Below are 13,517 nucleotides of genomic sequence, written 5' to 3'. Positions count from 1 at the left end.
CTACGAAGATGGTTGTAAAGCACCTTAATCCCTATCTTCTCACAGAACATGTCAGAACTGTTGTCCCCAGAAAGTCAACTACGAAGATTGTTGTAAAGCACCCTCACCCCTATCTTCTCCCAGAACATGTCAGAACTGTTGTCCCCAGGAAGTCAACTACGAAGATGGTTGTAAAGCACCCTCACCCCTATCTTCTCCCAGAATTTGTCAGAACTGTTGTCCCCAGAAAGTCAACTACGAAGATTGTTGTAAAGCACCCTCACCCCTATCTTCTCCCAGAACATGTCAGAACTGTTGTCCCCAGGAAGTCAACTACGAAGATTGTTGTAAAGCACCCTCACCCCTATCTTCTCCCAGAACATGTCAGAACTGTTGTCCCCAGGAAGTCAACTACGAAGATGGTTGTAAAGCACCCTCACCCCTATCTTCTCCCAGAATTTGTCAGAACTGTTGTCCCCAGGAAGTTAACTACGAAGATGGTTGTAAAGCACCCTCACCCCTATCTTCTCCCAGAACATGTCAGAACTGTTGTCCCCAGGAAGTTAACTACTAAGATGGTTGTAAAGCACCCTCACCCCTATCTTCTCCCAGAACATGTCAGAACTGCTGATGGTGGAGTTGCTGCCTCTGCGCTGCTGGGGTCCACTAGCTTGGCCACTGCCCTTTTGGAGCTTGGTCTTGATATCTGTGTTTATGGGGTGGGGGGAGAATGTAACAGGGTGAGTAGACCATACAAATTTCCCATGTTCTGCACCAGAGGTGGGTGGTAACACGTTACATTTACTTAAGCAACTTCTTGGATCATTTGTACTTGTCAGAGTCATTTTAATGTAACATGTTTTACTTTTGAGTATTTTTGAGAATAAATGCTGCTTTTACTCTGTTACATTGAGTTTCATTCCGATCGTTACATTTATTTATAGTGATCAATTAGCTAATTGACATAATACTAGGGCTTGCAAGGATGTATTATGTCACTGGTGAATCTATAGTTGTCCTTGATAAAGGCAACCAATCACATTTACTGATCATTTATCATTAATGATCGATTTTTAGGTCAAACAAGTATATTACAAGATAAATCAATATCCTGTATCACCAATAAATCAAGATGATTGAATTTATATTAATTTACATAAGTATTGCAATAACGTCCTGGACATTTAAATTAATAATTGCATCAGCTTCTATAATGTTGTAATGTTTTGTATTATGACAAGCTTTTTCTGCTGAGGGCCAAGTCAAAAAATTAAAATAAATAATAAACTGCAGGGGCCACATTGATATTATTCTATTGGAATTATTATTATTATTATTATTAACATGCTATAACCGCCTCAGTGTAGATTCAACTTGGCAACCTTAACTGTTACACCTATTTCAACAATTGTTAGTATCAGTGTGAGATCTTGCTTAAACATTCTCGTTTCAATGTGGCCATAATCTTTTGAATTGTTCATGTATCATTTAGTTCCCTCGGGGGCATTAAAACAACATGCTGCTGTCATTAGGTTACGTTCAGGACGTACTGTTCAAATGTTTGCTTGTTTTTCTGCAAGTTGCTAATCCTGTCATTTATTGACTGGACTTTTTTATTAATAGTTCTTGTTGGAAACATTAAAAGGTGAGGAACTCGTCAACGGCCATCACATGTTTCTCATCGACGGCTTTAAAGGAGACGGACACATTTTTTCGGGCTATGTTCAACATCGCCACGATTAGCAGGATGAAACATTGTGTCACATAACTAGTTATACAACATCATCTATCTTGTGGCAGCTCATTATTAATTTTGCTATTTTTTAAAGGCAATTTTAAACAAAAAAAGGCATATTTGAGAGCTATACGATACACTTTGCAACGTTTTTCATCATGTGCTCTGAAATGCTTCCTGTTGGCAGCCCGGTAAGTAAATAAAGGACAGCTTGGTAAAAGTTCCTCCAACATTCTCCACTTGGGACTTGGACGTGATGGCGGCTCTTGTCTGGACGCGCTGCGGCACCAACACCTTAAAGACCTCCATCACCAACACCTTCTTAACCAACACCTTAAAGACCTTCATCGCCGCCGCCAAAGGCAGCAGAATCTCAACTACTCGTCCTTTCTCCTGGGCGACGTCTGGAAGGACCGCCAGTCTCCTCACAGTAAATATATCATTTAATATACTTAAATATCATATCATTTAATATACTTGTCTACACTTAAATATGATATGATATAATATAATATACATGTCTACACTTAAATATCATCATTTAATATACTTGTATACACTTAAATAGGATATGATATAATATAATATACATGTCTACACTTAAATATAATCATTTAATATACTTGTCTACACTTAAATATAGGGATGATGTTTGATAAGGAATTATCGAGTTCGAGCCTATTATCGAATCCTCTTATCGAACCGATTCCTTATCGATTCTCTTATCGAGTCCAGATAGGTTGTTGTATATGGAAAAAAAAACACACAATATTTGGTTTAAACTAAAGCTCACTTTTATTATATAATAAAAAAAAAAAAATCTAATAAATAAATAAATATTGACTGTTACCCCCCTAAAAAAATAAAATAAAATAAATAAATATTGATTGTTGTTACCCAAAGTATATTAAGTGGGATTTTTCAGAGAAACAAATATATACAGTAACACAAAAACAACCTCTCTCTGTGATCATTATAGGTGTATTAATAATAATATAGTGTTAAATAAAATCAGTCCCTTGGGCACAAAACTGAAAATAGCTCTCCAAAAAGTGCACTTCTGCTGCTATTGGAACATAACTGTTTGTTATGATGCTTTGACATTTTTGCACTTTATTTCTTTATTGAAAGAACATTCTATGAAGAGAAAAGTTCTTTGCAAATGTGGTTACAATGCTAAAAAATGAAAAGTTAAAGCTAAAAAAAGAGCTAGAGAATATAACAACTACAGTACCCAGCATGCAACGGGAGTTACGAGCATGCGCGGTAGCCCCGAAAAGTGTTGCATGTTGCCACGCTGTGAAAGTAAACGTCAAGAAGTCAGCCAACACGCCTCGTCTGCATTATTTATAATTAGACAGACAACACATATACAGTGTGATTTTGTAACGTTTACAAGGAAAGAAAAACAAAAGTTAAAAAAGGGAGATATGTTGTATATATATGTATGTGCTGCAGTGTTGTATATATATGTATGTGCTGCGGTTGTTTTAAGAACGTTGCGACAGCTGCCGTAAAGGAGGTGCGTTGCTAGCCTGGTTGCTATGTTTCCGGTTGGTGGTAAAAGTGTTGGTCATGTGTTTTACCCTGCTCAAATCTCTCAGTAAAGTTATTCGATGGATTATAGCTTTTGTTTTGAACTTTATTACACCTTGGAGCGCTTTTTCCCGTCCATTGTTTTCCTGCTTTCGCTATCTGCGCCTAATGACTGAGCTACGTGACGTCATTTCTTGTGATGTCCAGCGGAGCATTTCTGGTCGGGACGGGATTCGAATAAAGAATCAACTCTTTTCCTTTACTATAGTGGTCTCGATAACGGGTACCGGTTCTCAAAAAGGGATTCGAGTCCGAGGACTCGGTTATTTTCTTATCAAACAACCGGGAAAACCGGTTTTGAGTATCATCCCTACTTAAATATGATATAATATAATATACATGTCTACACTTAAATATCATCATTTAATATACTTGTCTACACTTAAATATGATATAATATAATATACATGTCTACACTTAAATATCATCATTTAATATACTTGTCTACACTTAAATATGATATAATATAATATACATGTCTACACTTAAATATCATCATTGAATATACTTGTCTACACTTAAATATGATATGATATAATATAATATACATGTCTACACTTAAATATCATCATTTAATATACTTGTATACACTTAAATATGATATAATATAAATAATGTGTAAATGTGTGCAGAGTGGAAGTGGATCCAAAGTGTGTCTAAATGTGTGCAGAGTGGAAGTGGATCCAAAGTGTGTCTGAAGGTGTGCAGAGTGGAGGTGGATCCAAAGTGTGTCTGAAGGTGTGCAGAGTGGAACTGGATCCAAAGTGTGTCTAAATGTGTGCAGAGTGGAAGTGGATCCAAAGTGTGTGTAAATGTGTGCAGAGTGGAGGTGCAGCCATCCTGGTGGGAGTCCCCACCTTCTCCAGTTTGGTGTATGGATCCTACAAGAAGGTGCAGAGGTCAGCTGTGGTCCTGGCTTTAGAAAAAGGTGAACTCTTGTGACTCCGGTCCTTGTTTAAACCTTTGAAGTGGTGATAAAAGTTGTTTTCTTGTGAAGACGAGGTTCTAGAGCAGGCAGACTACCTTTACAGCTGTGCTGAGACGGAGAAACTCTACCAACTACTTCAGCAGTACAAAGACAGGTGAGGAGTTCTTGTCTCACCTGCTTCTGTGTCGGACACTCTTTCAAATCATGCCTCACATCTACTAAGTCCTGGGAGTTCTTGTCTCACCTGCTTCTGTGTCGGACACTCTTTCAAATCATGCCTCACATCTACTAAGTCCTGGGAGTTCTACTAAGTCCTGGGAGTTCTTGTCTCACCTGCTTCTGTGTCGGACACTCTTTCAAATCATGCCTCACATCTACTAAGTCCTGGGAGTTCTACTAAGTCCTGGGAGTTCTTGTCTCACCTGCTTCTGTGTCGGACACTCTTTCAAATCATGCCTTACATCTACTAAGTCCTGGGAGTTCTACTAAGTCCTGGGAGTTCTTGTCTCACCTGCTTCTGTGTCGGACACTCTTTCAAATCATGCCTCACATCTACTAAGTCCTGGGAGTTCTACTAAGTCCTGGGAGTTCTTGTCTCACCTGCTTCTGTGTCGGACACTCTTTCAAATCATGCCTTACATCTACTAAGTCCTGGGAGTTCTACTAAGTCCTGGGAGTTCTTGTCTCACCTGCTTCTGTGTCGGACACTCTTTCAAATCATGCCTCACATCTACTAAGTCCTGGGAGTTCTACTAAGTCCTGGGAGTTCTTGTCTCACCTGCTTCTGTGTCGGACACTCTTTCAAATCATGCCTCACATCTACTAAGTCCTGGGAGTTCTACTAAGTCCTGGGAGTTCTTGTCTCACCTGCTTCTGTATCAGACACTCTTTTAAATCATGCCTTACATCTACTAAGTCCTGGGAGTTCTACTAAGTCCTGGGAGTTCTTGTCTCACCTGCTTCTGTGTCGGACACTCTTTCAAATCATGCCTTACATCTACTAAGTCCTGGGAGTTCTACTAAGTCCTGGGAGTTCTTGTCTCACCTGCTTCTGTGTCGGACACTCTTTCAAATCATGCCTTACATCTACTAAGTCCTGGGAGTTCTACTAAGTCCTGGGAGTTCTTGTCTCACCTGCTTCTGTGTCGGACACTCTTTCAAATCATGCCTTACATCTACTAAGTCCTGGGAGTTCTACTAAGTCCTGGGAGTTCTTGTCTCACCTGCTTCTGTATCAGACACTCTTTCAAATCATGCCTCACATCTACTAAATCCTGGGAGTTCTACTAAGTCCTGGGAGTTCTTGTCTCACCTGCTTCTGTATCAGACACTCTTTCAAATCATGCCTCACATCTACTAAGTCCTGGGAGTTCTACTAAGTCCTCACCTGCTTCTGTATCAGACACTCTTTCAAATCATGCCTCACATCTACTAAGTCCTGGGAGTTCTTGTCTCACCTGCTTCTGTGTCGGACACTCTTTCAAATCATGCCTTACATCTACTAAGTCCTGGGAGTTCTACTAAGTCCTGGGAGTTCTTGTCTCATCTGCTTCTGTATCAGACACTCTTTTAAATCATGCCTCACATCTACTAAGTCCTGGGAGTTCTACTAAGTCCTGGGAGTTCTTGTCTCACCTGCTTCTGTGTCGGACACTCTTTCAAATCATGCCTCACGTCTACTAAGTCCTGGGAGTTCTACTAAGTCCTGGGAGTTCTTGTCTCACCTGCTTCTGTATCAGACACTCTTTCAAATCATGCCTCACATCTACTAAGTCCTGGGAGTTCTACTAAGTCCTGGGAGTTCTTGTCTCACCTGCTTCTGTATCAGACACTCTTTCAAATCATGCCTCACATCTACTAAGTCCTGGGAGTTCTTGTCTCACCTGCTTCTGTATCAGACACTCTTTTAAATCATGCCTCACATCTACTAAGTCCTGGGAGTTCTACTAAGTCCTGGGAGTTCTTGTCTCACCTGCTTCTGTATCAGACACTCTTTCAAATCATGCCTCACATCTACTAAGTCCTGGGAGTTCTTGTCTCACCTGCTTCTGTGTCGGACACTCTTTCAAATCATGCCTCACGTCTACTAAGTCCTGGGAGTTCTACTAAGTCCTGGGAGTTCTTGTCTCACCTGCTTCTGTATCAGACACTCTTTCAAATCATGCCTCACATCTACTAAATCCTGGGAGTTCTCCAAGAAACATCAGACCACATTTACTAAGTCCTGGGAGTTCTCCTTGAAACATCAGACCACATCTAAGTCCTGGGAGTTCTCCTTCAAACATCAGACCACATCTATTAAGTCCTGGGAGTTCTCCTTGAAACATCAGACCACATCTACTAAGTCCTGGGAGTTCTCCTTGAAACATCAGACCACATCTACTAAGTCCTGGGAGTTCTCCTTGAAACATCAGATCACATCTACTAAGTCCTGGGAGTTCTCCTTGAAACATCAGATCACATCTACTAAGTCCTGGGAGTTCTCCTTGAAACATCAGATCACATCTACTAAGTCCTGGGAGTTCTCCTTCAAACATCAGACCACATCTATTAAGTCCTGGGAGTTCTCCTTGAAACATCAGACCACATCTACTAAGTCCTGGGAGTTCTCCTTGAAACATCAGACCACATTTACTAAGTACTGGGAGTTCTCCTTGAAACATCAGATCACATCTACTAAGTCCTGGGAGTTCTCCTTGAAACATCAGACCACATTTACTAAGTCCAGGGAGTTCTCCTTGAAACATCAGATCACATCTACTAAGTCCTGGGAGTTCTCCTTGAAACATCAGACCACATTTACTAAGTCCTGGGAGTTCTCCTTGAAACATCAGACCACATCTACTAAGTCCAGGGAGTTCTCCTTGAAACATCAGATCACATCTACTAAGTCCTGGGAGTTCTCCTTGAAACATCAGACCACATCTACTAAGTCCTGGGAGTTCTCCTTGAAACATCAGATCACATCTACTAAGTCCTGGGAGTTCTCCTTCAAACATCAGACCACATCTACTAAGTCCTGGGAGTTCTCCTTCAAACATCAGACCACATCTACTAAGTCCTGGGAGTTCTCCTTCAAACATCAGACCACATCTACTAAGTCCCTGGAGTTCTCCTTCAAACATCAGACCACATCTAAGTCCTGGGAGTTCTCCTTCAAACATCAGACCACATCTACTAGGTCCTGGGAGTTCTCCTTCAAACATCAGACCACATCTAAGTCCCTGGAGTTCTCCTTCAAACATCAGACCAGCTCAAACATTGACTTTAAATGCTTCCTAGTGTGTGAATGGGAGTGTAGGCCCTGCATGAGGTGGACACTTGTCCAGGGTCTATCCCGCCTTCCTTGTCCAGGGTATACTCTGCTTTCCTTGTCCAGGGTCTGCCTTCCTTGTCCAGGGTCTACTTTCCTTGTCCAGGGTCTACCCCGCTTTCCTTGTTCAGGGTCTACCTTCCTTGTCCAGGGTCTACCACGCCTTTCTTGTCCAGAGTCTACCTTCCTTGTCCAGGGTATACCCCGCTTTCCTTGTCCAGGGTCTACCTTCCTTGTCCAGGGTCTACCCCGCCTTCCTTGTCCAGGGTCTACCCTACCTTCATTGTCCAGGGTCTACCACGCCTTCCTTATCAAGGGTCTACCGTCCTTGTCCAGGGTCTAGCCCGCCTTCTTTGTCCGGGGTCTACCTTCCTTGTCCAGGGTCTACCCCGCCTTCCTTGTCCAGGGTCTACCGCGCCTTCCTTGTCCAGGGGTCCACCCTGCCTTCCTTGTCCAGGTTCTAACCCGCCTTCCTTGTCCAGTGTCCAACCCACTTTCTTTGTCCAGGGTCCAAACCACCTTCCTTTTCCAGGGTCCAACCCACTTTCTTTGTCCAGGGTCCAACCCACCTTCCTTGTCCAGGGTCTAACCCAACTTCCTTGTCCAGGGTCTAACCCACCTTCCTTGTCGAGGGTCCACCCTGCCTTCCTTGTCCAGGGTCTAACCCACTTTCTTTGTCGAGGGTCTAACCCACATTCCTTGTCCAGGGTCCACCCTGCCTTCCTTGTCCAGGGTCTAGCCCTGTTGCAGCTTGCACTCCAATGTGAGCCGATGTGCTTTAAGACACGCCCCCTCCTCATGTGTAACAGGAAGTAGGACAGTGTAATGGTCTCTCCCTGAGGGTGTCACTTGTGAAGGCATCTTTCAGGCGAGTACAATCAGGAAACACTGGACTCATCAGCAGACTGACCATCACTTCAACTATATTAACATTTTTATCTGTTTGTCCATTCACACATCTAAATACTGACTGGACTAAAGTCCATACACACACCTGAGCAGGTGTTGTTGTGTGTCAGTGACAATGCAGGTGTTGTGGTGTGTCAGTGACAATGCAGGTGTTGTTGTGTGTCAGTGACAATGCAGGTGTTGTTGTGTGTCAGTGACAATGCAGGTGTTGTGGTGTGTCAGTGACAATGCAGGTGTTGTGGTGTGTCAGTGACAATGCAGGTGTTGTGGTGTGTCAGTGACAATGTTGTGTGTCAGTGACAATGCAGGTGTTGTGGTGTGTCAGTGACAATGCAGGTGTTGTGGTGTGTCAGTGACAATGCAGGTGTTGTGGTGTGTCAGTGACAATGTTGTGTGTCAGTGACAATGCAGGTGTTGTTGTGTGTCAGTGACAATGCAGGTGTTGTTGTGTGTCAGTGACAATGCAGGTGTTGTTGTGTGTCAGTGACAATGCAGGTGTTGTGGTGTGTCAGTGACAATGCAGGTGTTGTGGTGTGTCAGTGACAATGCAGGTGTTGTGGTGTGTCAGTGACAATGCAGGTGTTGTGGTGTGTCAGTGACAATGCAGGTGTTGTGGTGTGTCAGTGACAATGCAGGTGTTGTTGTGTGTCAGTGACAATGCAGGTGTTGTTGTGTGTCAGTGACAATGCAGGTGTTGTGGTGTGTCAGTGACAATGCAGGTGTTGTGGTGTGTCAGTGACAATGCAGGTGTTGTGGTGTGTCAGTGACAATGTTGTGTGTCAGTGACAATGCAGGTGTTGTGGTGTGTCAGTGACAATGTTGTGTGTCAGTGACAATGCAGGTGTTGTGGTGTGTCAGTGACAATGCAGGTGTTGTGGTGTGTCAGTGACAATGCAGGTGGTGTGTCAGTGACAATGTTGTGTGTCAGTGACAATGCAGGTGTTGTGGTGTGTCAGTGACAATGTTGTGTGTCAGTGACAATGCAGAGTTCCTGTGGAGGTTGGCCCGGGCGTCACGTGACATGTCAGTACTTCCTGAGGTGGACGCTGACAGGAAGAAGCAGCTGATGTATGAAGCCTACCAGTATGCTACCACGTCTCTGGAGAGAGACGACTCTTGTTATGCAGCACACAAGGTAAGACTTTGCTACATGTTACATGTGTCCACTACATGTTACATGTGTCCACTACATGTTACATGTGTCCACTACATGTTACATGTGTCCACTACATGTTACATGTGTCCACTACATGGTTACATGTGTCCACTACATGTTACATGTGTCCACTACATGTTACATGTGTCCACTACATGTTACATGTGTCCACTACATGGTTACATGTGTCCACTACATGTTACATGTGTCCACTACATGTTACATGTGTCCACTACATGTTACATGTGTCCACTACATGTTTACATGTGTCCACTACATGTTTACATGTGTCCACTACATGTTTACATGTGTCCACTACATGTTTACATGTGTCCACTACATGTTACATGTGTCCACTACATGTTACATGTGTCCACTACATGGTTACATGTGTCCACTACATGTTACATGTGTCCACTACATGGTTACATGTGTCCACTACATGTTACATGTGTCCACTACATGGTTACATGTGTCCACTACATGTTACATGTGTCCACTACATGTTACATGTGTCCACTACATGTTACATGTGTCCACTACATGGTTACATGTGTCCACTACATGGTTACATGTGTCCACTACATGTTACATGTGTCCACTACATGGTTACATGTGTCCACTACATGGTTACATGTGTCCACTACATGTTACATGTGTCCACTACATGTTACATGTGTCCACTACATGGTTACATGTGTCCACTACATGTTACATGTGTCCACTACATGGTTACATGTGTCCACTACATGTTACATGTGTCCACTACATGGTTACATGTGTCCACTACATGTTACATGTGTCCACTACATGTTACATGTGTCCACTACATGTTACATGTGTCCACTACATGGTTACATGTGTCCACTACATGTTACATGTGTCCACTACATGTTACATGTGTCCACTACATGTTACATGTGTCCACTACATGGTTACATGTGTCCACTACATGTTACATGTGTCCACTACATGTTACATGTGTCCACTACATGTTTACATGTGTCCACTACATGTTACATGTGTCCACTACATGTTTACATGTGTCCACTACATGTTACATGTGTCCACTACATGTTTACATGTGTCCACTACATGTTACATGTGTCCACTACATGTTACATGTGTCCACTACATGGTTACATGTGTCCACTACATGGTTACATGTGTCCACTACATGGTTACATGTGTCCACTACATGTTACATGTGTCCACTACATGGTTACATGTGTCCACTACATGTTACATGTGTCCACTACATGTTACATGTGTCCACTACATGTTACATGTGTCCACTACATGTTACATGTGTCCACTACATGGTTACATGTGTCCACTACATGGTTACATGTGTCCACTACATGTTACATGTGTCCACTACATGTTACATGTGTCCACTACATGGTTACATGTGTCCACTACATGTTACATGTGTCCACTACATGGTTACATGTGTCCACTACATGTTACATGTGTCCACTACATGTTACATGTGTCCACTACATGTTACATGTGTCCACTACATGTTACATGTGTCCACTACATGTTACATGTGTCCACTACATGTTACATGTGTCCACTACATGGTTACATGTGTCCACTACATGGTTACATGTGTCCACTACATGTTACATGTGTCCACTACATGTTTACATGTGTCCACTACATGTTACATATGTCCACTACATGTTACATGTGTCCACTACATGTTACATGTGTCCACTACATGTTACATGTGTCCACTACATGTTACATGTGTCCACTACATGGTTACATGTGTCCACTACATGTTACATGTGTCCACTACATGGTTACATGTGTCCACTACATGTTACATGTGTACACTACATGTTACATGTGTACACTACATGTTACATGTGTCCACTACATGGTTACATGTGTCCACTACATGTTACATGTGTCCACTACATGTTACATGTGTCCACTACATGTTACATGTGTCCACTACATGGTTACATGTGTCCACTACATGTTACATGTGTCCACTACATGGTTACATGTGTCCACTACATGTTACATGTGTCCACTACATGGTTACATGTGTCCACTACATGGTTACATGTGTCCACTACATGTTACATGTGTCCACTACATGGTTACATGTGTCCACTACATGTTACATGTGTCCACTACATGTTACATGTGTCCACTACATGTTACATGTGTCCACTACATGGTTACATCTGTCCACTACATGTTACATGTGTCCACTACATGGTTACATGTGTCCACTACATGTTACATGTGTCCACTACATGTTTACATGTGTCCACTACATGTTACATGTGTCCACTACATGGTTACATGTGTCCACTACATGTTACATGTGTCCACTACATGGTTACATGTGTCCACTACATGGTTACATGTGTCCACTACATGTTACATGTGTCCACTACATGTTACATGTGTCCACTACATGTTACATGTGTCCACTACATGTTACATGTGTCCACTACATGTTACATGTGTCCACTACATGTTACATGTGTCCACTACATGTTACATGTGTCCACTACATGGTTACATGTGTCCACTACATGTTACATGTGTCCACTACATGGTTACATGTGTCCACTACATGTTACATGTGTCCACTACATGTTACATGTGTCCACTACATGGTTACATGTGTCCACTACATGGTTACATGTGTCCACTACATGGTTACATGTGTCCACTACATGGTTACATGTGTCCACTACATGGTTACATGTGTCCACTACATGGTTACATGTGTCCACTACATGGTTACATGTGTCCACTACATGGTTAAATGTGTCCACATGTGGGTGACATTGTGATGAAAGTGTCTCTCCTCCCACAGTGGTATGCAATATGTCTGAGTGATGTGGGCGAGTACGAGGGAGTCAAAGTGAAAATAGGAAATTCTTACACAATTCGGGAACATCTTGAGGTGAGAACTACCTGCCCCTGGATGTCATGTGACAATAACCCAGACCGTCTTGTCCTAGAGAGCACTCACACTCAACCCCAAAGATGCAACCTCCTTCCACATTCTGGGTTACTGGTGAGTCTGTCCACATTCTGGGTTACTAGTGAGTCTGTCCACATTCTGGGTTACTAGTGAGTCTGTCCACATTCTGGGTTACTAGTGAGTCTGTCCACATTCTGGGTTACTGGTGAGTCTGTCCACATTCTGGGTTACTAGTGAGTCTGTCCACATTCTGGGTTACTTGTGAGTCTGTCCACATTCTGGGTTACTAGAGAGTCTGTCCACATTCTGGGTTACTGGTGAGTCTGTCCACATTCTGGGTTACTGGTGAGTCTGTCCACATTCTGGGTTACTAGTGAGTCTGTCCACATTCTGGGTTACTAGTGAGTCTGTCCACATTCTGGGTTACTAGTGAGTCTGTCCACATTCTGGGTTACTAGTGAGTCTGTCCACATTCTGGGTTACTAGTGAGTCTGTCCACATTCTGGGTTACTGGTGAGTCTGTCCACATTCTGGGTTACTAGTGAGTCTGTCCATACTCTGGGTTACTAGTGAGTCTGTCCACATTCTGGGTTACTAGTGAGTCTGTCCACATTCTGGGTTACTAGTGAGTCTGTCCACATTCTGGGTTACTGGTGAGTCTGTCCACATTATGGGTTACTGGTGAGTCTGTCCACATTCTGGGTTACTAGTGAGTCTGTCCACATTCTGGGTTACTAGTGAGTCTGTCCACATTCTGGGTTACTGGCGAGTCTGTCCACATTCTGGGTTACTAGTGAGTCTGTCCACATTCTGGGTTACTGGTGAGTCTGTCCACATTCTGGGTTACTAGTGAGTCTGTCCATACTCTGGGTTACTAGTGAGTCTGTCCACATTCTGGGTTACTAGTGAGTCTGTCCACATTCTGGGTTACTAGTGAGTCTG

The 13,517-nt window shown here is 42.8% G+C and overlaps 1 protein-coding gene across 1 annotated transcript in view; it reads left to right on the top strand.

Moving 5' to 3' along the window:
• Window positions 1-1,668: 1,668 nt before the first annotated feature.
• LOC133630533 (regulator of microtubule dynamics protein 1-like) overlaps window positions 1,669-13,517 on the top strand; it is a 30,442-nt gene continuing 18,593 nt past the window's right edge. Inside the window, exons 1-6 of the mRNA XM_062022146.1 lie at window positions 1,669-2,144; window positions 4,133-4,238; window positions 4,308-4,392; window positions 9,436-9,595; window positions 12,465-12,554; window positions 12,613-12,668. Coding sequence (XP_061878130.1) covers window positions 1,971-2,144; window positions 4,133-4,238; window positions 4,308-4,392; window positions 9,436-9,595; window positions 12,465-12,554; window positions 12,613-12,668 — 671 coding nt within the window. The 5' untranslated portion in view covers window positions 1,669-1,970. The remainder of the gene's footprint in view (window positions 2,145-4,132; window positions 4,239-4,307; window positions 4,393-9,435; window positions 9,596-12,464; window positions 12,555-12,612; window positions 12,669-13,517) is intronic.

Source organism: Entelurus aequoreus, linkage group LG15 (genome assembly GCF_033978785.1).
Source record: "Entelurus aequoreus isolate RoL-2023_Sb linkage group LG15, RoL_Eaeq_v1.1, whole genome shotgun sequence".
NCBI classification, from domain to species: domain Eukaryota; kingdom Metazoa; phylum Chordata; class Actinopteri; order Syngnathiformes; family Syngnathidae; genus Entelurus; species Entelurus aequoreus.
The sequence above is the reverse complement of the archived record's forward strand: the minus strand, read 5'-3'. Positions and strand labels throughout refer to the sequence as shown.